Below are 27,119 nucleotides of genomic sequence, written 5' to 3'. Positions count from 1 at the left end.
ACCTTACTGTAAGAAAAGTATCACTTTGGTGTCTAGGCTGTTCTTTTTCATGAGTCTCCACTCCTGGAGATGTACATGGTACGATATTGAAAGCCAGTGGGGTTCGGACTTCGATGATGCAATTGTGTTTTATTGTTCCGGTTAGAATCCTTTTAGCACTGTGCCCTGTCTGAAGGTAGATAGAGTACTGTTTTGGAAACCTAATAAAAAGGAATCACCCTAGATACACTTCTATTTGATAGAAGCCATTTTTCTTTGATCTTTCTCACAACGGAGTGGAATTTCTTGATTAATCTATCTTACTAGGATGGATACAATTTTATCTGGAAATCTTTCACATAAATCATGTCATGGTGACATACTGTCGTTTTACATTTCTTTGCACTACTACAGTGATGTTAACAGTGTGTAGTGATCATATTTAAAAGGGACTGTGTTGTGTCATGATTAACTTTTTTACTGTTTTCATACAGACTTTGTTTGGTTTCTGGCAATAGATAACAAATGGTTTCTAGTGATTTTGTGTTCTAGTGTTTTTCATTATTGTTTGGCAAAGTGTACGAAAGTTTACTCTTACCCAAGATAAAATTTTTGGGGGGATATTGAAACTTGTACTTACGTGTCTTTTGGGGGTGAATTCTGCTGAGAACACGTTGACAGTCTTCTTGAGTTTCCAGCATGTCTTTTATGTAATGCTCGGGAGTAGGGGGTGGATGCTCACTCATCAACAGTGCCTGAAATATAAAACCGTAAGAAGGGTTACGAACTGCAAAGGATCCAAGGAGTATAAATGGGTCACAAATCAAGATCTAGGTATTTGCACAATTTTCCAGATCTCTCTTAATCAAACTCCTTTTTTCTTACTTTGTGTTTTTACAGCAAGACGTTATATTGTTTCTGTGCTAAATGGCAAGCTCTTTTAGGTGTTCATGGTTGTGTCTTTGTTTCTATACTATTGGAAAGAAACCTAGTAAGTGATTTGATGCATCCATGTCTAATCATTAATCTGACACAGTAATTCTATCTTTGAGATGCCTGTGTCATGTAATAAATTGCACAGATTATCAGTAATCTTTTATGTGTGCCTTCTTTGGTGTGTTTTTTGAAAAGTTATCTCTAATTTATAGAACCATTAATGCCAGAAGACAAGCCTGCAATCCAAACTTCTTAACAATAACAAACAATTATAACGTCCACTGAAATATGTCATCCTACTGTATGTTTCTGCTGAATCTAAAACTACATGTCCTGCTTAAAAAACCCTTTCATAGTGATAGTTTGCATGCAGAGCATACTCACCAAACTGGGGTTGGCAAAATGTACATATCCATGTTACTTCATTCTTTGCGCTTTCATACTCTTCTTTTGAGATGCACAATTCATGGAACCAGTTTTCACAACTGTCACACTGAATCTACACGGACAGTAAACCTTATATCAGTTCAGCTATCACCTTTCACTGGCATGTTTTGTTATTATGTGCTTACATTACACATACAGATAGAGATGATGTTCACTTACCCAGTTTGTCTGCCGCACTGGTGTTTCTCCACACATCAGGCACATGTCCTGGAGAGGAGCTATAATAAACATGCCAAATAGACTGATTTTTCCAATGTTATCTACAGATCATTGTTGCATAATTGAAGACAGTTTGATAGAGACCTTTTCGTATGCACTTTCCTGATTAGGTGTTCTACTGCTTCTTAAACCGCACATTGTCATGTCTCAGAATACTCCTGTCAACACCTGTTACCCTTTTTTGCGTCAGCGTGTGTTGCTATGATTTTAAGGGGGCACATGATAACACAGCTATCATGTTTCAGTTTGCTTTGCTTCACTATGGGCAATTTAGACCCACACTTTTCCCAGACAATGGTTGTGTCAACCACGACGAAGGCCAAAGTGTCATTGAATTTTAACTGTGTGAAATGTGATTTAATTAACTTTTCATCACTGTGTTATATAGTACAAAAAGAATACCCAAATGAGTTCTGCATATAAATAAATTGAGAATCTTTTTCATCCAGACTTGTTACAGAGAGAGAACATGCTTCAGGAAAATAATATACACCAAGAAACGTAGGCAATGAGGATCAAATGGTACAATACCTGAAGCCTCAAGAATTCTGATTGACAGGTCTTCCCGCAACTTTCTCATTTCTTTGGCACTGCTGTTTATTTCGATATATGTTGGAATATCCGGGAAATTGTTAATGATGTCTGCGCCCATCTAACAGACAAAAGTTTGTTTCAATTATTTCCCTAAAAATCTCTCATACAATAGTTTTAAGTCCAAAATTTAGGCGTGGAAAGGTTATGCTGACCTGCATCACAAAGACCCCACAGCTTGAGGCATCTGCTTGCCTGGTGTGACCAATCACGCTTGGGTGCCAGTTGATATTCAACCAGTCTTCTTTTCCTAGGACATTCCTTCGCATCTTAAAAAAGTCCCTGTGAATCAAAACAATAGGTTATTGATAAATGAGGAAATATTTGTCATGCTGAACTTGAACCTGAAATGTATGTGTGCCCCTGCAGAATTTCACCACGAAACTAATGCTTGATTTCTTACCTGAACCTTTTTGCCGCTGCAGTGGAGTCTCCCATCTCATCACTCCCCATAGGGTCGACCACAAAGACTTTCTGGGATGGAGCATACAGATACTGCAAGAAACAAAGGGCCCATCATCAGACATGAAGTTGCATTTAATGTGGGGCCAGACACACAGGCAGTTTCAGGAGTTTTATGTTGTTTAAACAAAGGTTTTTAATATTTGAATATTTTATATATATAATATTTATATTTATATATTATTTAACATTTAATATTTTGCAAACCTCGGCAAAGACAGTCAGGAAATGACCTAACAGTACTTTTTTTCCTACATGACACTTTGACTTGTTTGGTTGTCTGTTCATTACACAGCAGTATTCACAATAATAATTTAGGAAAAGTGCACTGTCACCATTGCCTTGGACACTCACTATCAATGTCCACCTTTTTTAACAGGAGAGGAACACATACATTGTGACTTTGTAATTTTTTTAGATGCAACAAGGATAATCACTTGAACTGTAATGGTTCCAGGTGTAATTATAAACCTACGCTGTTTTGGATTACCTGCACCACACTTACCAACAATTTCCAGTGGACACCAGTGTTAAAAAAGCTAATAATGGCTTCATAGTTTTCAAAGTTGACCTGTAATGAAAAGAATGACAAGATTAGTACAACAGGCTGCCTCACAGGGATGGTGTGCTACCTTTGAATTTTGATTTCTGACTATAAAGGTAGTTTCTTTAGGCAGCACCATGGGCACAGTTGTGACCTGTTTTGATTGCTTGTAGCTCTCCTTGTTTCTCTATTGATAAAACAATCATCAGTTAGTGAAAAACCATGTTTGCCCCCTCACTAATGTAATCCATCAACATTTGTGTTTGATGTCCTTACCTTGGACAAACGTTGTCTAGCCATGCGCTCTCTATTCCCACTCATGATTACACCAGTTGTGTAGTGGTTCATTAGGAAAACCTTCTTCCCCAAGTCCATGGATTCTTTCGCTACTTGAAAGTAACACTCAATGGTCTTATGGAAAAAGCAAACACAATTGAAGAAGATGTGATTTCACGCACTCACACACATTTGATTACACAAAAGCTCAGAAACCTTAACAAATGCATGCAATCAAACACTTTCATCTTACCTCGCCTATGAGCCACTCATCTGGTTTCAGAGACACAAACTCCGAGTGTCTGAGAATATATGTGTCTGCACTGTGCATGGATGGCAAAACTGCAACCACTAATTCACTCGGATTGATGTTCCAAAGGGCGTGTACCTAAAAAAGATTTACCAAGCCAAAAGCATACACAAGAGATCACTGGACCTAACATAATGAAAATTGAGATTACACACCACAAGTATAACACAAGTATGTCAACAAGTATAACAAGTTAGAGAGAAACGACAAAGAACACCTACAGTAGTAGAAGATGACATTCATAAGCTCTGAAAAAGAAGTGAATGTCCACACAGAGAAATATTTGAAATACAAATCCTACCTTCTTTTTGAAATCTGTTTTCTCTTTTATAAGTTTTGAGATGGGGCGTGCATCACAGTGTGGTGTGATCACTTCAGCCATGCCCACGGCAGCTTGCTTGGGTGACACTTTCCTTTCTTCTTTGTGCTGCCATTCTTTATATTCTGTGGTTCCTGCTTTCCCCTGCTGTACTTGCAGGCCGTTGCTGTCATCTGGCGATTTTTCATTTGTTTCAATATTTCTATTGCTAACTTTTTTTTCCTGTGTTCTCATTTTTTTGGGGATTGGAATTTTCTGTGGTGCGCTGTAGAATTTATTTTTTGTTTCTTTGCCTACACCTGGTGCTCTCTTTGCCCATTGTTCCTGTGCATGTTCATGACGTGTCTTAGTGGTGATCAATGGAGCCGTCAAAACCTTTTTGGGGAGAGCATTTTGGATTATATGTTCTCTGTACCGGCCTTGGAGGGATTGTCTCATTATCGTAATAAACTCTGCTGGCCTCAGTTTCCTCCTGTGCTGAAGTATTGAATGCTTGACAATGCCAAACCAGGTCTCAACATGACAATTAGTGGCTCTTGTTTGTGCTACCTCTGACATTGATATGTCTTTTTTGCTGTCTGAAGCATATCTTGCCAGGTCACCCAACAAAATTCCACTCCACAGTGGAAATAGTGCCATGTATCTTTGCAACAGAAATCTTATTATGTCTTCACAGAAATAGGGGTTCACATTGTGTTGTGTCCCATAGTCATCATGTCCTTGAGCTGATATGCTGTCTTCATAAATACCTTTGAACTCCACAGCGAAAGGAGAGCGGCCCAGGCTGCCTCTCATTTTTGGGTACAGTACCTCATCTGTGTCTTTGACTTCTGCTTCCTTTTCCATCTGGTCTGGTGTGGTTGTTTGAGAAATGTAAGCGTTAAGGAGGCAGACACTAGATTGGACTTCATTTGTGAACCTCCTGCTTGAGAGTACAATACACATGTGTTTGAAAACATTTCTGGCGACACTCAAAGTTGTGCTGTTTTGCAGGATGGCAAAGGAAAATGTTGCAAAGTCTCGCAGTCCTTTGTCTGTTGTTTTTTTACTAATTGCTTGAGAGACAGCCTTTATGACATGGGCAGAGCAAAGGTGCAGAACAGTGAACATCTGAAGTTCTGTGTACTTAAGTTTGCCTTGGCAGACTTTCATTGCACGATTTAAGTATGCATGGATGGTGTCCCCATTGAAGGCAAAAAGAACACTGTGAATCAGGGCCCAGCTGTAGTCAGTTTCTACATGCTGCACTCTCTTGGTAGTACATGTTGAGATGTCAAACATGAATTTCCGTAGCCAACGTTCTATACTGACAATGGTGTGGTCAGTTGTCAACATTTCAGACACTGGTAATGGAGGCTTTCTTTTTCCACCTCCAGGTAACGTAAGACTGTAGTACAAAATTCTTTTGTTCTCCGATGGAATTTTTCTGACTACCCCTCCTGTTGCATCCAGGTAAAGGCTGACTTTCTCCTTCATCTTTAGATGGGCAATAAGAATTCGCATACTCTGTTCTGTGTAAAGATAGGCAGCAAATGTGTCTAACTGCAAAATCTGTATATATCCTGGGAAATGGACAATGTCGAAGTCGCATGCTTTCATATATTTTTGTGCCATATGTAATTCAAACACTGGATCATAGTGAATGCGTTTACTGTTCCTGAACTCTGATGAAATGACTTTCAGGACATTCTGTGTTAGTGGTTTAGATAAATTGCCTGCTGCAATTTCAGCAAGCGGTGTTCTGCTCAGGTTCCTGTAGTACACATTGCTGATTCCTTTTGTGAGGGCACGGGCAATCTTTCGACGATAAGGCTGACGTGCTTGTCGAAATTTTGTTTCCCTTTTACTGTGCTGTATTTGCCCTGCTCGTACAACATCAATTGTGATGTCATCATTGCCCATTGGTTTGTGTCTTGTTGTCATAATGTATTTTACATTGCAGGACCTGAAGGTACAGACTGCTTTTATCATCAGAAAGTTTTTTTTTTTTCTGCTGTTCTCTTTCCTGATGTATTGGTATTTGAAGGCTATTGGGCAACAAGGATTTATCTTCCTGAACTCGTTATATAAGATCTGGGTCCATGGTCGTCTTAGTTTAGATGTACCTTTTAGAGGTGCTATTTTTCTCCATTGTTCAGCCTTTAAACATACTTGGAAAGTTTTAGGCACAGACATAATCTTTCTTAATCCCCTTTTATCCTGAGGTGATGTCCCAGATGAGCTTGCCCCCTGGGAATATTCACTGTGCTCTTCAGGCTTTTTTTCTGATTCTACACAGATTTTTTCTCCCTCTAACATGTCACCACTGTCTGTGCTGCCGTGTGCTGCCCATGCATCTTCTGTATCTTCTGATGAACTTCTGAGCTCTGTGTTGCCTTCCAAACTATGTCCCTCACTTTGACTTGAAATATTGACTATAGATTGTGTACTGTCATCTGGTTTGGAATCCCTACCAATACTCTCCTCTTTCTGCGCCCTAAGCACTTTGGTTCTTAGTTGTTTTCTATCTTCATGCCAAATCACTGATAACCATTTCTTGTTGCTGGGGCATTCCTCTCCAAGGAGTCTGTTTGACAGTGTTGACCACATACTGTCATTCCACCTAATTTTTTTTTCGAGTTTAGAAAACTTCAGAAATTCGTTGATCACATTCCCTACTCCACCAGCCCTTGACCACAGGTCTGGCCTTCTACTCCTCTGTCCTCCTTTAACATGTGGCATTGCCAGCAATCTGAAAAATAGAGAACATATCTGAATGGACTGGAAACATAATTGAAATTCAATGCCCAATGGATGTTAATAGTGTAGGAGCGCAACAGATGTACAAGTCCATTAAATGGTTTTAGTTCTGTGTTTAATTTTACGGGCCCTATATTTTGATATAGCATCAATCACAAAACAGCATTCTGTCACTGTCACAACCACCAGCTAGCGGAGAATAACTCACAAAAGAACTAACCACTACCAGCAGCGGGTTAATTATAACAAGCACCGCCGCACGTGTTAATCCATCAGCACACACTCTACTGTGCGGCAAGCAGCACAATTTTAACCATCCAAACCCTCGGTATTGAGTCTTCTCTTTGAGAGCTCTACCTCGCGTTTACTCTAAATCTCGCTTACTGGTTACTGATCTCCCTTTTGCCTCTCGACCTTGGGCCTTGCCTTCTGTTTCGGATTGTTTGCTTCTCTCTGTACTTCCTGGATTTTGATCTACCTTTCGCCGATCGACTATGATCTTGCCTGACGTTTCGGATTGTTCTCTTGTCTCAATAACTACTTGCTCCTGCGTCTGCACAGGATCTGCATACCTTTTCACTGAGGATTCCTGGCAGCCACCACATAAAAAAAAACTAGAAAAGAAGTATGTGTTTCTTTTAAAAAAATGTTTTTAAAGAAGTCAACATATCTGGGTTGTGTTTGCAAGATTTTTAAAAATTGCAAAGTTTTTGTGGGTATGATTGTAAAAAATCAAATCATAACTGAAGAAGGCTCCATGGTCAAAACATTGTGTTTTCTTTCTTCTCTTTTCAGCATGGAATAAATCTGATTACTGTATTGACCATATACATTTTCTTGCATTAGGACTTCATATTCTGCATACCTCAGCTTGCTCTCCATGAGACACACAGACAGGGAGAAAAGCTGGGAGTCAGAGCACAGGGTCTGCCATTGTACAGCACCCCTGGAGCAGCTGGGATTAAAGGCCTTACTCAGGGGCTCAACAGAGTAGGATTCCTCTGTCAACCATGGGATGTGAACCAGCAACCTTCCAGCCACCGGTGCAGATCCTGAGCCACAGAGCCACTCCTCCGCCTATTGTGCCAATTCTTTAAAATTTGTCCAAAAAGATGCAATTTTGAAAAAAAAAACTGTTGTAAATAACATCAGTGGCTATTGAAAAGTACATAGAAAAAAAGAGACAAGTTAATAAACTTGGAATGACTACTTACAGCTCTGGAAAGATCGAAGATAGTGTTTCAGGTTGTTGTCCTTTAATTGATCCTCAACCAAAACAGAAATCCTCAACAGTCGAACAAGTCCATGTGATGAAAACCCTTATGCTCTTTAAATGGTTTTTAATGGATTGTGCATCTGTACTTAATTTTTTTCCACTCATAAGCTTTTGGATGAGAGATTCTGACCACTGTATAAGATCAGAAGCAACAGAAAAAACAGGCCTCTTTTCTGCTTATTTAACACACTCCTAATGCAAACAACACATTATGAATACAATGGAAAGGTTGCACCCAATGGGATCAAGCAGCTTAAAACATATGTTCTGGGGACAGGAAAGTTGTTATAGAGATAAATGGTATTCATGAAACAAATTATGTAGCAAAAAACTTTGCCAAAAGTCACAACCCATTTAACATATGTCTGACAGGTTAAATGAGTTTGATATCTCTTAGGTTTGAAATGCACTCCAACGGCTGTATGATGCAAGCTCAAGAGTCAAAAGAACAGTAGTGAACTACAGTTCTTACAATTATAACAAGCAGCCGTGTGCTCTTGTGAATGATCTACATCATACACCCTTACAGACTTGGAAGTTTGCACAGTTTGTAGTCTTTCTAATTCAAAATTGGTTAAGTGTGAAATAGACGGAATGGTTTAAATAACCAGACAAAACAAATAGTAACAAACATTCCTTACCTTGGTCTTACATGGCACAGTTTGTTTATTTCAGGCTTTACTTTTTACTTTTAAATCCCTTCTAAACGAAACATGTCCCATAACTCCCTATGTACAGGGTGAGGCCTATTTATAATTTAACTTAATCTTTAAGTTGTTAATTCCTTACAGGAGCAAGCAGCTTGGAGCATGCGTTCTCAGCACTCCACGTGCCACATAGAGAAAGGAAAACTTTTTAATGGTGTTCATGTACATTACAGCTACATGAGTTAAGCTTTTGAAGGCTGATTTGTAGAGAGGTAAAAACAAATTAAACTGGTTCATGACAGTTCAAGAGAAAATTTTTATATTAAACTCTCTCTCAGATATCAGAGTATGCCAGTTTGACTGCTGTAAAAGTATTAAAAAAATAACAATACCTCTTGGTTATATTATATTGCGAAACCCAAGTGTAACTAATATTTAACAAGTAATAGTTTAATTCCATGCTGAAAAGAGAAGAAAGAAAACAAAGTTTCGGCCATGGAGCCTTCTTCAACTGTAACCCTTGAAGAAGGCTCCACAGCCAAAATGTTGTGTTTTCTTTCTTCTCTTTTCAGCATGGAATTAAACTATTACTTGATCCTTTGCAGCCTACACCTGCTGACACAGCTAGCCATCTGAACTAATATTCAACAGGTTCCACTCACATAGAGATTCAAAAATGCTTTATTATCATGACTGTTAAATCACAGAGTTGCCAAGGCCAATACAACATCCAAAAACATCCACAAAGAAAATACAACATAAGCAGATATTCTGCTACAGATTATTGTCTATGTGGCATTCTAGTTTGTGTTATGTTTGTGTACTCCTGTGGTTTTATAAGTGATTTTTCTAGTTTTTTTCTGTGCTGTGGTAGATTTAGAAGTGTGTTATTTTTGTTGTGCTATACTTCCTCCTCTGTATGCAATTGCATTTGACCTCAAGTACAGGCAGCAAAGCTATTATCAAACTTTGGTTTTGATCTTAACATCATCAGAGGGGTTACTGATTTCTGAACAGACTTAGAGTGTGAAAGTCAACAATGTATTATCCAACAACAGGTATTGTTTTACTGGTTCCCCCAAGGATGCATATTGTCTCCGTTACTCTTTGTCCTGTAAGCAAACACCCTCAAGAGCTCTCACCACTCCAGACACTTAATAAAATTTGCAGACGACTCTGTCATTGTTTGTCTGCTGCAAGTAAATGAGTGTAGCTATGGACATGTCAGATGAGTATGATAGGAGGTGTGAAGAAAACTTCCTGAAGACAAATGTGTCCAACATCAAAGAAATGATAACAGGTTTCTGGAAAAAACCCATACCCCCACCCAAACCTAAAGGGGGAGAGAATTAGCTGAGGTGGTAGGAAAAAAAATTAGTAGTTGTGAAATGTTCTGAACCCTAAGTGAAATTTCAAAACAACTTAAAAAAACAGGTCCAATGTGGACATGATCCTCACAAAAGGACAAAATTGTCTTTATTATAAAGGCAACTTAAGCATTGTAATGTTAATGATTCATTGTTGATCTTCTCCTATCGGTCCTTCCTCAATTTGTTTTAATTTTCACTCTGATGTGTGGTTTGGAAATTTCAAGAACCAACTGGGTTGTCTTGTGAAATTATGTCCGTCTATTGTTCACTTGTTCTGCGTACAGCAAAATACATCTGTAACGAATCTTCACACCCCTTGTCTAACTAGTTCCAAGTTCCAACCAACTACAAAACCAATAGATTAAAATTCTGATTCATAGCTGCAGCCATTTCCTTACTTCATACTTGATTTCTGGGCTATTTTTTATATGCATGTTATTGGTAATTTATGTATGTTATTGTTATTGTAGACAGTAGTTAGTACATCACATTCAAACACTTTAAAAAACAACCTTAGGCCTTCAAGGCTTGAAAATATAGAGCTCTAAAATATTGGAATTATTTGAAGACAATATCAGGAGTGCAAGTGGCAGGAAAGAGATGAGCACAACATGTATTCTTATATTATTTAGTATGTTGTTTAAGAATAAAATAAACTGTGGGAAGACTGCAATAACAGCAATAGTACAATAAAAGATGAGAATAACAGTGGAAAAAAAATTACAGGATTACTAAAAAATAAGGAACTTAAAATGCAATCCAACATCAGACAATACTGATAACAGGGAAGAAAGTGCAAGAGACTCAACAGCTGAGGAGAAGGGGAAAATATCACATTGAGATAAATAAGGAAAAATGGGTCACAGGAAAAAATTAAATCAAAGAGCAAAAGGGAAAAACATGGAAAAGCCAGCAGAAATTCTAGCACCAGCACAAAAATAAGGGGACAAAACAGAAAGAATACAAAACAACTGAACAAAGGAACAAGACATGGAAGAAAAGAAAGCCCATGCATTCATGAACCTACACCAAAGAAAAGATAAAAATAGCTTATCTCCACAAAGAGTTAAAACCCATCGTAACCATAAATACTGTAGGGAAAAAAAGTCCCTAGAAAAGCTGTGTCCTGTTTTCTCTGGTTATCTCACCTTTTGGAAAGGGTGATTGTATGCAAAACATTAATGCTAAAACCTGTTTACATATACTGTATCTACCTTCCTGCCTGGGCAGATGGCAGATCCACCACATTCACTTCTGTCAGACCTACCCTTGTAATCCATTACCATGAAAAACTCAAATCAGCCCAGGTCTGGAAACAATGCAAAAGGAGACATACTGTATGGAGAGAGGACCCAGAATCCCCCCTGTAGTAGACTGCTACTGGGCAAGGGGTAAAAAAAATAGAAAACCAACCTATTCCTTTTTTAAAAAAACCCTAGAAGCAGGCACACAGGCGAGCTCAATTTCTAACAACACATAAGCAAAAGAGGCATCTATAAGGGCAGGTGACTGGAGATCTCAATAAGAGTCAACACAAACACAAATGATACAAAAACCAACACAGTCTTCCTAAAATAATTTATGTAAGTATTTTCAAACCGCTTATACTTTCTGAGTACGCTAAAAAAAATCAGTTGTGGACTGTACCTCTTACCCCACATTGAAAGTTTGTATATTTGTTATTTGTTCAAAATAGAGCCTATTGCTTTTTAGAAATCAAAGACACAGGTCACTATTTTTCTGTTCATTTAAAGTGTGTGTTGAGTGCGTATGTGGTCAGATATGTGCCAGCTTCATATGAAGTCGATCTGACTTCTATTCAGGACACTGTATTTGGCAAGCTGCCAGTAATAGGGTATTGAAGATACTGGTGAATAGCTAGCCCAGGTTACTGTTCACACAAATGCTCCGGCAGTTGTTAGGGTCAGGTGATCAGTCCTGGATTCCAGGCCAAAGGAAAACATCCGTACTTCAGGATGGGGTTGAGTATTTTAAACTAGGCTCATCACTAGGCTCATGCAGTTATGTCACATGATGTGGCTGTTTACCCTGTCTACGCCACAGGCCTTTTGTAGTTTAAGGGTATGGAGTTAGTATACTTGCTCCAGCTTTGTGTTTGGGAAATCCAAGGGATATTGGTTGTTTTTTATAGACAATTCAACAATGTTCTGTTTTTAAGACTTTGTACCATACACCGATCCGCCCCGGAGACCCAAGTGATTCTGGTTTAGGTAAGCCAAGGGACAATGATCTTCACGTTACCAGGGGGACAGTGGGTGGACAAGTCTCCCCTAAACAATGTATCTTGTCAGATTATGATGTCAGTCCGTTTAATAATGTTGTTGAACTCCCTTCAGCCAAAATACAGAGGAGCCCAGGCCCAGAATGTTACACATACTGACAGAAAGTGATCTCATTATGTGTGTCATGATGGTGCTGTCTGGCTGTCCTGCTGGTCTGGATGAGGGGTGCGTAGTGTGGTGCAGGTACTTGTCCCATCCTGCTCTTGGTCCAGGTTGGAGGGTTGCACCGATTCTGAGTCTTGTTAGCTGGTATGGATTGGTTTGGGGGTGTTGATACCAGAGTGTTCCAAGAGGGGGGTGCAGATGTCTCGGGGGCATTCTTGTTTTTCTATGACTTCACGTTGATTCTGTTGGTTCTGAGTGTCTTGGTTACATACGCTTGTGTGTATAGATGAAAAAGCTATTGAAGAGCACCTCATTCATCTCGGTGGAAGTTCCCATGTTCAAAAAATCCTAAAAAGAGAATTAAAGTTTCACACAACAAAGCATGACTGTGAAAGGTCAGGAGGCCTGACACTTGCACAAATGCACAACACTTGATTACAGTCAAAAAATCATGAAGCCATGAAGACGACCCACCTGTCCCAGTGTATTACCTGTAGTGTAATCTTCAGAAAATCATAAAAAATTAAAGAAAGGGGCCACAGCTACAGTAAGGTTGTATGAGGTTCGGGGGCCTGTCTGGTGTGTAAAACACTTGGTTTCAGCAGAGTGGGTGCTGTATTTGAAATGCTATTGAGCCATGAAGACGACCCACCTGTCCCAGTGTATTACCTGTAGTGTTATCTTCAGAAACTCATTACAAAATAAAGACAGGGGCCACAGCTACAGTAAGGTTGTATGAGGTTCGGGGGCCTGTCTGGTGTGTAAAACACTTGGTTTCAGCAGAGTGGGTGCTGTATTTGAAATGCTATTGAGCCATGAAGACGACCCACCCGTCCCAGTGTATTACCTGTAGTGTAATCTTCAGAAAATCATAAAAAATTAAAGAAAGGGGCCACAGCTACAGTAAGGTTGTATGAGGTTTGGGGGCCTGTCTGGTGTGTAAAACACTTGGTTTCAGCAGAGTGGGTGCTGTATTTGAAATGCTATTGAGCCATGAAGACGACCCACCCGTCCCAGTGTATTACCTGTAGTGTAATCTTCAGAAAATCATAAAAAATTAAAGAAAGGGGCCACAGCTACAGTAAGGTTGTATGAGGTTTGGGGGCCTGTCTGGTGTGTAAAACACTTGGTTTCAGCAGAGTGGGTGCTGTATTTGAAATGCTATTGAGCCATGAAGACGACCCACCTGTCCCAGTGTATTACCTGTGGTGTAATCTTCAGAAAATCATAAAAAATTAAAGAAAGGGGCCACAGCTACAGTAAGGTTGTATGAGGTTCGGGGGCCTGTCTGGTGTGTAAAACACTTGGTTTCAGCAGAGTGGGTGCTGTATTTGAAATGCTATTGAGCCATGAAGACGACCCACCCGTCCCAGTGTATTACCTGTAGTGTAATCTTCAGAAAATCATAAAAAATTAAAGAAAGGGGCCACAGCTACAGTAAGGTTGTATGAGGTTTGGGGGCCTGTCTGGTGTGTAAAACACTTGGTTTCAGCAGAGTGGGTGCTGTATTTGAAATGCTATTGAGCCATGAAGACGACCCACCTGTCCCAGTGTATTACCTGTAGTGTTATCTTCAGAAACTCATTACAAAATAAAGACAGGGGCCACAGCCACAGTAAGGTTGTATGAGGTTCGGGGGCCTGTCTGGTGTGTAAAACACTTGGTTTCAGCAGAGTGGGTGCTGTATTTGAAATGCTATTGAGCCATGAAGACGACCCACCTGTCCCAGTGTATTACCTGTGGTGTAATCTTCAGAAAATCATAAAAAATTAAAGAAAGGGGCCACAGCTACAGTAAGGTTGTATGAGGTTTGGGGGCCTGTCTGGTGTGTAAAACACTTGGTTTCAGCAGAGTGGGTGCTGTATTTGAAATGCTATTGAGCCATGAAGACGACCCACCCGTCCCAGTGTATTACCTGTAGTGTTATCTTCAGAAACTCATTACAAAATAAAGACAGGGGCCGCAGCCACAGTAAGGTTGTATGAGGTTCGGGGGCCTGTCTGGTGTGTAAAACACTTGGTTTCAGCAGAGTGGGTGCTGTATTTGAAATGCTATTGAGCCATGAAGACGACCCACCCGTCCCAGTGTATTACCTGTAGTGTAATCTTCAGAAAATCATAAAAAATTAAAGAAAGGGGCCACAGCTACAGTAAGGTTGTATGAGGTTTGGGGGCCTGTCTGGTGTGTAAAACACTTGGTTTCAGCAGAGTGGGTGCTGTATTTGAAATGCTATTGAGCCATGAAGACGACCCACCTGTCCCAGTGTATTACCTGTAGTGTTATCTTCAGAAACTCATTACAAAATAAAGACAGGGGCCACAGCCACAGTAAGGTTGTATGAGGTTCGGGGGCCTGTCTGGTGTGTAAAACACTTGGTTTCAGCAGAGTGGGTGCTGTATTTGAAATGCTATTGAGCCATGAAGACGACCCACCTGTCCCAGTGTATTACCTGTGGTGTAATCTTCAGAAACTCATTACAAAATAAAGACAGGGGCCACAGCCACAGTAAGGTTGTATGAGGTTCGGGGGCCTGTCTGGTGTGTAAAACACTTGGTTTCAGCAGTGTGGGTGCTGTATTTGAAATGCTATTGAGCCATGAAGACAACCCACCCATCCCACCTGTAGTGTTATCTTCAGAAAATCATAAAAAAATAAAGGTTCCATAACCCAAAACAAAGCTGGGAATAGTCAGATGACCTGCTTAGTGTGCAAAACACTTACCTGCAGCATTGTGGGTGCTGTGGTTTAAATGCTATTGGTTTGTGAACAGAATACCCCTATCCCAGTGCATTGTGCCACATTAAATAAAAGCAAGAGAAAAAGAGATTCAGAACACAAAGCTGTGTCAGTGTTCTGTGTAAAAAGTCGGTATGAACATCATGGGAGCTGTTTTTAATAAGCTGCTGAGTAAAGAATATTTTTATCTTCCTGCTGTCAGTAGTATTGTGAATATAGTTGACCCTTACCTGAATGAAAACAGGACGTAAAGGAAGGGTTTCAGAAATCAAACAAAGCTTTATTCCCGTGCTTACAGTCTGGGTAATTGGAGACTGCGCTGTTCTGCTTCCTATGGTCATATACCGGTTTTTCGCACGAAGCCGTATTGAACAGTATTTCTCGCGTTGTGAACGTGTGCACACAGCGGTCCCCCGGGTTCCAGTTCGTGCGTAATTACGCATCGATGAAAAACCGGAGGTTTTAAAAAAGATAATTAGCTCACTGATAGTTTGATATAAAGGGTGTGGAAATATCCACAAGTCGTGGTCTTTAAAATGCATTTGGTTTGACAGCATTCTGTGCTTCCATCGCGAAGATATGGACAAAAGAATATTCGTGCTTGGTCAAAAAAATGTCATAAAAACGACAAAGTAAAGGCTGAGAAAGCATCCACAATGTATTTTATACACAAAACAAGCATTCTCGCAACTCTAAGAGGTTTCGTGAAAGCGCTACAGGCGTGCCAAAATCGTTTTCGAACTTCGAGCTAACTTTACCCCGGTGTCACCCCGTTCACATTTTATGCTCTCTTGCTTCAACAGAGTTTGGTGGTTTATTTGTTTTACTTCTGTAGCAGTTAAGCGGGACGTTAATTTGGCGATGCGCTCGTTTCTCTTTATGCTGTGCCTGTGTGCAGGGGCTGGGCTCCCCGCACTGATCTCCGCCGGGCCGGCTGGCTGGGACTCTCGGGAATTAGCGCTCCAGGCCGACCTTCCGGCTCTCGAAGACGCAGCCCAGTCGGAGGACTTGAGCCTGGCAGATGCGCCCTCCGAAGATCTGTCTGCAAGCGAGAACGACTCCCAGTCCTTGGCTCCCGACTGCCGCCGCCTTCCCGTGTCCAGAGACGCGTACTCGCCCTACTTCAACATGGAGAAGATGAAGCCCGAAGCCGGCAGACGCCCCTTACCCGCCTACATCAAGAGCGTCCTGTTTCCTCCCCAGCGAGGGCGGCAGCCGGTTCGCCCGGCCATCGGGGGCACCAGAGGAGTGGCTGTGTGGTGCGACTCCAGCAGGATGTACGTGAGGGTCAGTCGGCTCCTGTTCGGCTTCAGCTGTCGGCCATCGGAGGTGACCTTGGGCAACTGCAGCGTCAGCCGAACCACACGCCGTTACTTCTACTTCATCTACAGGCTTCACGAGTGCGGTACCGAGCGATCGGTAAGCGGGTCTTCATCTACATGCAGTGTATCAATGTGAGTTGTAGGGCCAGTGTCGGGGTTGCCTTTCCTGGGAATACCCCTTCCTCTGTGACCTTGCAGATTGTCCAGGGCCGCCTGGTGTACTCCAACACTCTCCGCTATGCCCCGCCCTCCTCCAGTGCGCCTGTGCATCGCTTCATTCCCTTCTTGTGCCGGTCAAGTGCTCCTACAACGGGTAGGCAGGGCTCTGCCGCTGCTGAGAAGCTGCTGGGAAAGTGTCCAGAAGCCCCTCATCCCCTCTGTCCTGCAGGTTCCACTACTCCTACAAGGTTGGCTATGTCCCCACGTGGGCCAGGAGAAGGACCTTCTTCAAGGACCTGAAAAACAAGCACAGCTTTGTCCTGCTCACCACCAACTGTAAGCTCCTTGAGTGAGTAGCTCCTCCTGCCAGCAGGGGGTGCTGTGTGCAGGTGTAATGCTGCCTCTCTCTCTCTCTCCAGCCCACTGGGTCCGGCTCTCTCCTAAGGATGAGTACTTCCTGGGTCAGCCCATATACTTCCAGGCCACTGCCTACTTTGCCACAGCAGAGCAGAGGCTGTACATCCACTCGTGTTACGTAACGGAGAAACCAGACCAGCACTCCCAGCCCCGTTTCCCTGTGATCGACAACTTGGGGTATGGCCCCTTCTTGGAGGGGAGGTGGGCAGGAGCCCTGAGAGCCTGCAGGGGTTCATCCTTGTCCTCGGTTGCATGGTGGACAGCAAGTCAGATGGCTGCCTGTCCAGGTTTGTCCCCTCCAAGCAGGAGGATGTGCTCCGCTTCACAATTGATGCCTTCCTCTTCCAGAAGAAGCTGTCCAGGAAGGTACTGCTCTCAAAGGCTGCTCAGCCTTCTTGCTCTACTGATCCATGGTCTGCTTTTCCTTCCATGATCTAGATGTGAACCAGACTGTGGCAGCTGTAGTGCCTAGAGCTGCCAGCTTGCCTTCACTGATGGCAGAAGGTCCTTCTCTGTCCCTCTATTGGCCTTGATCCCTTAGTGCTGTGACCTTCCCTCTTGCAGCATGAAGTGACTGAGCTGTACATGCACTGTGTCATGGCTGTGGCTCCTGCTAATGCAACAGCAGGGACCAAGTCCTGCACCTAAAACAGGGAGGCTAAGAGGTACTTCTGCAAGGAGCCTGCTGAGGGTGCTCTGGGACATGCCTCCTCTCCTCCAGGTGGGAGGAGCCGTATGGTGACCATGAGGTCTGTGCCTGCTGTGAGTCCAGGTGTGCTGGCAGCCGGAATGAAGGTGGGTCTGGTTCTCTATCCCTTGTGGATGCGTCTCTGCCCAAGAGACAACCATGCTTGGACAACTGAGGAATGATCCCATGCTGGACAAAGGGACTGTTTAGATAAGTAGACTGTGGATCTCTGGGTATAGCAGATCCCTCACTCCTGGGTGCTGCTTGTCCACAGGTACCAGGAGCCTGGTGACCAGCAGTCGGGTGGCTGTGGCACCAGTAGAAGCTCCTCTGGATGTGGAAGCTGACTGGACTGAGGATGAGGAGGGAGACCCTCAGAGCTCCAGTGAGGATGTGGAGGGAGCAGAGGACTTTGGAGATGTTGGCCAGTGGACAGGTAGGGTCTGGCAGGAGGAGCTCCTGTAGGGGTGGTGTCCTGCAGTTCAGCTGGATTGTTCTCCTTCTTCCTCCCCAGGTGCCTGAATGAAGGCTCCAGCCTGGCCCTTGTGACTCTCCTGCCTCCACTTGCCTTGTAATGGCAACATCTCAATAAAGCTGTGAAAGACCCTTCTGCTTGCCCTTGTTTCTTTGTGGTTTATAGGTTTGAATGGGGTGGAGGAATTCAAGGGAAGTGAGACCCATTAATCAATGGAAGTATTTGTGGGGGTTCCCCTTTCAAGAATGCTTCCCGTATTGCTGCCAATGAGGACTGAAAATGGCTGGAGTAATAAAGCGTTGTAGTGGGGGAAGATGGCCGCACTATTCCTTGGGCAGGGCATTGTGACTTTTTTTTTTTTTACTGTGAGAGAGACGGAGGTGTTCAATATACTGGAAATCCTTCTGTTTCCGAGATGGGTAGTGCTTATGGAGTGTGAGTTGCTACTGTAGTGCCTAGTAAGAGTGAGATCTGGTGTCCTATTCTAGGCTGCACAAACTGACTAAAAGAAACGCAAGGAAGGAATTGTCAACAGGGGCTTGGTGTAAAGTAGGTCTTCCCATCCTTAGCAGAGGAACAATACTGGTGCAAAAACATCAGTGAATAATGGTGCAGTTAGAATCTCTGAGGTCTTGTCTTATGGGTGTTGGTTTCACAGTAGTGGTATTGGACAGTCATGGGGAAGTATTAGGATTGAGACTGGAGATCCCAGTACTTGACTGGGAAGGCGGGTGTTCACAACCACCTCTACCAGCAGCACAGACTGTGTAGATTGAGACTGAACGCTTACTACACAAAGCCTCTCCCCTGTTTCAGTGTCCCATGTCATGAATTTCAAGTGAATCCTAGTCTTCCTTTGTGACTACCTGTAACTTGCACAAATCCTGCTGGCCCACTAACACTGTCAATTTTTAGCCCTACTGCACTGCCCTATTAAAGCTTCAAGGATTTAGGCTAAACTATTTTATATAATGGTTCCAAAGGTGGCTTCGCAAAGCACTTGAAATAATTACAATAAGAATACACAGGATTAAACAATTCCAATAGACAGAGGAGACCATGGATGGTGGTACTAAGGAAAGTAGAAGCAGAGGGCTAAAGAATGGAACCAGTTCAGTAAAGGCTCTTCTACAGAAGAAGGTGTTGAGTCTGAATTTGAAGGAGTTTAGGGAAGGTGACTCTGCTATCCTTGGGCAGAGAGTTCCAGAGCCTGGGGACATAACAGGAGAAGGCCCTGTCACCCATACAGTGTAGACGGGCTTGGGGGACAGTTAGGAGACCAGAATTAGAGTGAAGGTTATGAAATGGGGAGTAGGGTGATAATAGATTAAACTGCAACTGAAATGTGAAGGCACGTTCTATAGTTTATGCAAGAAAGGGTAATGTTAGGCTTTTATGGGACGGGGGTAATGGCAGCACTTTTGAGGACTGTTGGTACAACAGCAGTGCTCAAGGATTCATTTCTAATATTGAGGACAATGGGTTATATACCCATCGTTATTACCAAAGGCTCAGAGACCTTTTGCTATATAAAAAGACTCCTTTCCACCACTAATTTATTCAGGTTTGGTTCATTTGGGTTTTATCAGTTAAACATTTAATATTGTATGTCAGTTTGTTGATGCCTGTATATCACAGTGATCTGCACACACACCTTTGACTGAATATAAGTTGCCAAACCTCTCCAGCAAACTTATGTATCACGGTAGGTACACAAGAAGTTTACTGTAATAACAGGGTTGTTGGTGCCAGTAGTCAGATTGGGTCAATTGCAAGGTAAGAACAGCATCGCATTAACTGGAGATGATCCAGAGATTAGCATGCAGCTCTGTACGCCAGATTAATACCGATTTGCAACTCGCTCGTCTGCTGACTTTAGTCCCCTGCTCAGTAATCACAATGTTCCCAATTGCAATGAGCCCAAGGAAACATCTGCTGCTCTCTAGAGGACACTACAGGACAGGACTAAGTACAATTCCTGCAATAGACTAAGCAGTTTAGTGCCAAACTAATGGAACACTGAATCCTATGGGACAGTTCCGAATGTAGTAACAGCTTAATACTGAAATAATATCATAAACACCTCGTGATCTTAAGAATCTGTCGCTGTTAAAAAGTATTATAATAATAAGCTAAAATTGTACTGCAGCCACAACACTTTGGACTTGCAGCTCCTGTCCTGATCATACAGAAAGATGTCATCACTATAATACCTGTTAACAAACATAGCGCCTGCAGTCTGTGAAAGAGAGCTCTGAGGTGAATATTCCTTGCAGGGAAGTGAACTGAAAAACAGGCAAATACATCACTCAGATGAGGAGCAACGACTGTCGCTAAAGAAAGTGAGCGAGGGTACACCTATAGTAGTTCATCCACAGAAATTCAAACATAAATTTGTGACGCACCAGAGTACCGCAAAGCTAGAAGCGTGCCTTCAACTGGAGTACTGTAGCACGACTGTTTATTTTTTAAAGTAATATTAACTTATTCCAGGCGTTCATCTGGTTTAAGAATACAAATCGATGCCTTCAAATAGACCTTTAACAGTCCTTTGATGTAGAATTAAGAAAATGGGGAATTATTTGATCCCATTCTCAATCCAGTAGTTTATGGACAGGCGCTCTCAGCGGACTGTGTGCAGGAGTGATGGGTGATGTGGAATTCTATGGGCTCAGTGGGACTCTGGGAGTCAACTCAGGGCTCTGCTGTAGATTCCTGTAGAACCGGTGTGAAATGATAATGTATCGTTGGCTGGTATTGTTAATGTAAAGTTTACTGGTACGTTTCGGCCAAAACATATTTTCTTTCTTCTTTTTTTCAGCATGGAATAAACCTATTACTTGTTCCTTTGCAGCCTACGCATGCTGACACAGCTACCCACCTGAACTACAAATTGTATGTTGGCCGTTCCGTTACACTATATTGATGAATCGTACAAGATCATAGGATCTATAAGCCTGAAGACTTGTCTTGTACAGTGCCCTGATAAAAATCAAATTAATTACATTAATTTTTATGGAATCCCATTTCCGGTAGTGAGGCTTCCATAGTACACGGATGGAATAGTGGATGGTGGGCTTTTAAATTCTTTTTTTATTTAAACACCAGAAATACAAAAACGAAGACAGAATATGAAATAAGATACAGAAATAGACACTTCACATCCAGAAGAATTCACAATAAAAGCTGAAACTTATACTTTTTAAATATTTCCATTGTATGTCGTTTTTTACTTAAAAAAGAAACTCTTCTTTAGCTCAGCTGGCAAGGCCTGGGTTCGAGCCAATGCAGTGAGGCACGAACTAGGGTGGGAGCGGCGAGGGCACAAGCCCTGGAACCCGAATCCGTTACAATAACAAAAGGACAGACAATGAAATATGGGTTATTTCGAAGTCCCAAATGTGAGATATAAAGTCGTAATTACGAGATATAAAGTCGGAATTCTGAGTTTTTAAGTCGCAATTCTCAGTTACTAAGTCGGAATTCTGAGATACCATAGCGCGTTTTTATTTTTACTCCCTGGCGGAAACGGGCTTCCATAGAAATGGTCAGATTCAGAGCCATTGCAGTTCGTGCTAATTAGAACAACACCAGAACTGAACCCTCAGCACCGTACTGACTACTGAGCACAAGATCAGCTGCTCGCTAGCTTTGTTTCGCACAGTTTTGCATTGCTATTGAGCTCAGAGCAGGAGCTGATCTTCAGACAGTCAGATGCGTTATACATTACGTCACTGGCCCTAATCTTATGGTGCTCAACTGCACCATAGTGACCTCAGCGCCACTACTAGTAATGCATCGCCCCCGGCCAAAATTGCTTAGTAAAAAAAAACATTTTCTATACTGTCTGTTTAAAAATATTATATCTTTAAAAATGACAAAGGGTTTGTGTGTCACGCTAAAGTTTCGATTCATTTCGAATGCAAAGAAAAAACATTTTCTTCCAAGAAATCATAAATTTGTCTCATCCTTCATACTATAATTCTCTCTTGTAGTAGTAAAGCATTTTGAGTCAAAGCGAACAATATATTAAAGGAACAAGTAATAGGTTTATTCCATGCTGAAAAGAGAAGAGAGAAAACACAACGTTTCAGCTGTGAAACCTTCTTCAGGTTTGTTTTCTCTCTTCTCTTTTCAGCATGGAATAAACCTACAATATTACTTGTTCCTTTGCAGATACACATGCTGACATAGCTACCCACCTGAATATATTAAACGTTTCATCTATATGATTAACATAATGTTCTCCTGAATAACTACAGTAAATGACAAAGCCTTAGAGCCACAGAGAAAAACAAATTGCATTTAAAGTAATTTTAAAGGCTCGAGATAACATTGCAATATAAACGCAAATGTCTGTCTTCTTTGTGGCGCTTACTTTTTGTTGCTTTAGCAAATTTCATGCAGTTTATTTCTGACACAAGACATAACAAGCTTGTGTATTTATGACAAAAAAGCAGGGCAACAATTTATATTGGCCTTGAAATTGAAATTGTTAAAAAGTGAGTTAAATGCAGATATAGTAAATATATTTTCTCATATAATGGTGTGTTTTTTTGTCTAAAAATCCTTCATGAATGGTTTAACAGACACTTTGCATAATAAAAAAAATATATATTTACGAATTTTAACTTTTTATACAGTAAAGTTTTGTTGTGAACATGAGCCCTGTTTATCGATATCACCAACACAGTTCTGGATTTTATTCTGCCTTCCTATGGACATTGGAATTTTCTTTCACACAACAGCTCGCATGTGTGGTAACTTATTTGCGCCAGGGAGAAAAAGAATATTGTTGGCTTTTAAATGAGAAACCATTTGCGTTTATACAAAATCACAATGCGTTGTCCCAGACATTGGGACATCCTCTGTTTAAACACCTCTCGTTTTCTCTAATATTGGTTCCTGTGCTTCGGTCCATTTGAGAGAGAAGACACTGAAAAAGTCGTGTGAAAGTGGATTTTGCACCTGCGCCAGTGCTGTAATGGTTTCATACAGACACCCATACAAATCCATCACACGTTGGAAGCTCTGGAAGGCAACGTAAAATATTGCTCTGTCCGTTGGTGGATTAGGTATGCATGCTACATTTCAACGTAAAATGCAATGTAAAAAGATCAAATTTGTTTCAAAGTCGATTAATGTAAAAACCGATAAAGCTCATGTTTTTTATCTAGTTTTATCTATATCTATATCTATTATCTAGTTTTTCAAAGGTCTTAAAAAAATGTTTATCGCAATTGTGAAAGTTAGAGAAGGTGTACCAGCGCGTGCCTTTATATCGCCAGCTTCAGTCTCGCCTGTAGCTGCGAGAAGGTTAAAAGCGTACAAGTGATCTGTCTTTCGTCAAAATAATTGCTGGAGCAGCAGGACGTAGAGTACCATCCAGCAGCTGTAGATGGTGCTCGGGTAAGCGCTTATTCTGTTTTCAGCACAGGGAGCAAGAATGAGCTCAGTCCGGCTCCCAGCAGAATCCATTCTGGTTTGGTTGCTGTCAGACTGTGCATCTGAGGCTTTTTGGATCGCAACGTGAAAAAAAAAGAACAAAAAACAATTGCTCACATCGTGTTACTTCCAACAGAGGAAGGGAAGATATCACTTAAAAAAAATCAGAACTGAATATTTGGATCCGGGGCCTAATACTTATCAAATTATTAAAATAATAATTATTTAGCTATCAGATTGTGTTTCTGCAACATTTCATGAACAGTATGCCGTATTCAACAATAAAACAACAGTCACAACGAGGCCTTTACACCCAGTCTGGGGTATTTTCCCCTATTATATTTTTGCCACTTTATATCGAACCTGTTATACTCCCAGAAGTGCGCAGTAGCTTCTACTTAATACAAATATACAATTCACCGCTGGTATAAACAGATGTGTGCCATGTCTGCCTTTGTAAGCATTTGTTTAAAAAATAAGTTCACAATAAGTTAAAAACACAAAAAGCACAAACTTAATAATACAACGATACAAAATCAAATCCAAATCATAAAGCCAATTAAGTACCTATCCTTTGAAAACAGAGAACACCTTTATATCTAAAATAAAAATGTGACATTTGTATCTACTTTTGAATTACTGTACAAAGCAGACAGAGTAGTCCCTGAATTCAAAGATCAGATCTTGGCCAAAACAAGACAATCAGACATGAGCTGAGTTCGGAACAAGAGCCTCTGCTTCGTCGTTTATTGAGCTTTTGATCAAAGTCTGAGTGAAAAAAGATCAGCTATTTTAACAAAATACACAAAGGGCACCTTCCTTCAAGCCGGAGTCAAACTGGTGACCTAAGGATTCCCTCTTGTTTCAACTACAGTCCTCCATTCTACCAACTGAGCTATCAACAGATGTCAGGAGCTGCTCTCTGGCACATACTGCCCAATGTAGTGAAATGTTCCGGATGATTTAAATCCCAGATCGACATCGTTTCCAACTCGTTTCCTTGGTCTTGTTTATCTTGAATTTAAGCCACAAACCAGGATTCTACTGTATAAACTTCCGGAGATATTACAAAATGTTTGATGGAGCATCAATCATTCCAGGCGGAAATTGACTCCTTTTTCTTTCTCGAGGGATCATATTAAACATTTAATTTGGATCGAGAAGAGGATCACCATGAGACACAAAACAAACAGTTTCATTCTGTCTTTATTAGAATCTGTATCACAGCTAATGCATGTAAAGCCTTTAGTATGCGAGAGTGAGAGTTTAGTTATGCCAGGGAGTGTGAGAAAAGAGAACTGAAATTTAGTAAATTAATATTTAAATAGAGTGTAAATCTTCAAAGTGTCACTGCAAAATTATTACAGGGGTCTACCAGCTGCCGGACGTACTTGTTTTGGGACTATTTCCAATTAGTACCGCATTAGTAGTTGTGTGTCCTTACTGGTATCTTTTAAACATTCGGTTATATACAAAAGGGACAGAGACACAGTAATAATCCGATTTGAACGTGTCCTGCATTTTAACTTACTGAACAGATAAATTGAAATGTTCTGATTCAGAGCCCCTGCAGTTCGTGCTAATTAGAACCACAACAATACTCCTGAGTCCTGAGCACCACACTGAGCAAAGGTTCAGCTGAACTCTGACTTTGTTCAGCACGACTTGTTGTTGCAGTTGAGCTCAGAGCTGGAGATGATCTCCATATTCTACCACACTAACTAGTCCTAAACGTAGTGCACAGTACACACTTTTTTAAAACAATTTAAAATATTACACAAAGGCTGTAAAGCACACTCTAAATCGATCCGAATATTTGATTTCCGCGATCCGTTTAGGCAACATTAGGCAACGTGGCGCTTCTCCAGCAAAGCATTTCTCAGTTTTGTGAACTACTGGTGCTTTTAACACACCAACTTACATATCTCGTCAGGATGGCCTAGTGGTCTAAGGCGCCAGACTCAAGGACTCCTGTCTTTCCATTGCTTGGGTGTTCTGGTCTTTGAATAGAGGTGTGGGTTCAAATCCCACTCCTGACAGCTAGCTTTTCCCTCTCTTGCATTTTTCCTGTCTTCTTGTGCTCGCTGACAACGACAGAAAGAAGAAAACGGAGAAACCGGCTTGCGGGCACATGATGGGCAGGGAAATGCTTCGTGAACACTTCAATGTGATTAGCAGAAAGTCAAATAGGCTTCGATTTCTCCCTTAAGAACTGTTTGGGGTGCCTGTAATCGAGTAAAGATTTACGGTCAAGGTATGCATTCAAAGGTGAAAGACCGAAATATAAATCCAGAAGAAGATGTATTAAAACATATTGTAACGCTTACGGCCGACAGGCACTGTGTAAGAGCCGGCGTACCAGAGCAGGTGATGTCACCGCCCTTCCCTGTGATAGCAGGACTACAGCTACTGGGCTGTAGAGAGATCTTTATTTACTGTAGCTCACGGGGCTGGGTCGCTGCAGAGAGACGCGGGAGTCCCGGGTTCGAGCCTCAGTCAGGATGGGGCCGACCTAATGCGGCAAGGGCGCCTGCCTGAGCCCCCGTTGCGTTACAATATCGTTTTCATTGTATTTCATTAAATGTGGCATTGTGAAATCAGCCTGTAGCCCTACGGAATGCAGCCACTCTCCCGGTGACAGCGGCAGGAGCCGAGAGGATTAAATCAGAGCTCGAACCGAGAGTTTAAAAAATATGGGCAACTAGAACATAGATCATAGAACATTTTTATTAAACTTTCCTATCTGCTCGGCCTTACTGAAGTATTTTAGCTGCATTTTAGCTTCTATTTATATACTTTACAGTAGATAGTGTTTAGTAAGAGAAGAGAGATACAAGCGCTAAACCCCCACAATAACCAAACCTTAACTAAAGCAGGAAGATCAGTTTCTGCTCGAGACAGCCGTTTTCTGAACTGTAAACCTTCAACACTGGCTGGAGACGCTGTGTGTCCGGACTCAGAGGTTGTATAAGAAAAGACTCGGAGAGCTGCAGTCGCGGCTCATTGCTCTGCGCTCCCCGTGCGGAATGCGCGTGTCCTCACTCCTTCATTACCTTCATACACTTCTCTCAAACCACAGCAAACTCCTGAAATATTTCGGTGAACAGATACTGGGTCTTTCTTTCCGAGATATCATAGGCAGAAACAATAAACACGGTGAAAACAGGAAGGTATTCTGATCGTATAGAGAAATGCGCAAAAATACATTTCCTAAAATCCAATAAAATCTAGTTACATTCTGATGCTATTCTGATGTATCTGAATAGTTTTGTCACAGTTGTTACAGCAAAGAGACAAATAAACTTTTTTTTAAATTTCATTCGAGCTGTAGTTTTGAAAATGTTTTTTCAATTC

The 27,119-nt window shown here is 41.5% G+C and overlaps 3 protein-coding genes and 1 non-coding gene across 4 annotated transcripts in view; 3 read left to right on the top strand and 1 right to left on the bottom strand.

The window, feature by feature from the left end:
* Window positions 1-434: 434 nt before the first annotated feature.
* LOC148666953 (uncharacterized) lies at window positions 435-6,756 on the bottom strand. The gene is made up of 10 exons (XM_088632404.1): window positions 4,066-6,756; window positions 3,708-3,842; window positions 3,455-3,589; window positions 3,140-3,205; window positions 2,576-2,667; window positions 2,328-2,454; window positions 2,113-2,233; window positions 1,522-1,580; window positions 1,300-1,414; window positions 435-734 (listed from the first exon to the last, which is right to left on the bottom strand). The coding sequence occupies exons 1-10, from the start codon at window positions 6,670-6,672 to the stop codon at window positions 718-720; spliced, it is 3,474 nt and encodes a 1,157-aa protein (XP_088488530.1). The 5' UTR covers window positions 6,673-6,756; the 3' UTR covers window positions 435-717.
* A 3,210-nt stretch (window positions 6,757-9,966) lies between these two features.
* LOC148666950 (uncharacterized) overlaps window positions 9,967-27,119 on the top strand; it is a 34,708-nt gene continuing 17,555 nt past the window's right edge. The window contains exons 1-3 of the mRNA XM_088632927.1: window positions 9,967-10,045; window positions 16,254-16,678; window positions 16,780-16,894. Of these exons, the coding sequence (XP_088489053.1) occupies window positions 9,967-10,045; window positions 16,254-16,678; window positions 16,780-16,894 (619 nt within the window). The remainder of the gene's footprint in view (window positions 10,046-16,253; window positions 16,679-16,779; window positions 16,895-27,119) is intronic.
* The window catches only part of LOC148666845 (zona pellucida sperm-binding protein 3-like), a 779,162-nt gene continuing 769,455 nt past the window's right edge, over window positions 17,413-27,119 (top strand). The window contains exons 1-2 of the transcript XR_015936945.1: window positions 17,413-17,523; window positions 17,722-17,822. The gene's annotated coding sequence lies outside the window, so the exon portion shown is untranslated. The remainder of the gene's footprint in view (window positions 17,524-17,721; window positions 17,823-27,119) is intronic.
* Window positions 25,694-25,804, top strand: trnal-caa (transfer RNA leucine (anticodon CAA)). The gene is made up of 2 exons: window positions 25,694-25,731; window positions 25,759-25,804. It is a non-coding gene; the product is annotated as a tRNA-Leu (tRNA).

Source organism: Lepisosteus platostomus, chromosome 5, assembly GCF_059453375.1.
Source record: "Lepisosteus platostomus isolate fLepPlt1 chromosome 5, fLepPlt1.hap1, whole genome shotgun sequence".
Taxonomy (NCBI): Eukaryota; Metazoa; Chordata; class Actinopteri; order Semionotiformes; family Lepisosteidae; genus Lepisosteus; species Lepisosteus platostomus.
Note: the sequence above shows the minus strand (reverse complement) of the source record. Positions and strands in the feature narration are given on the sequence as shown.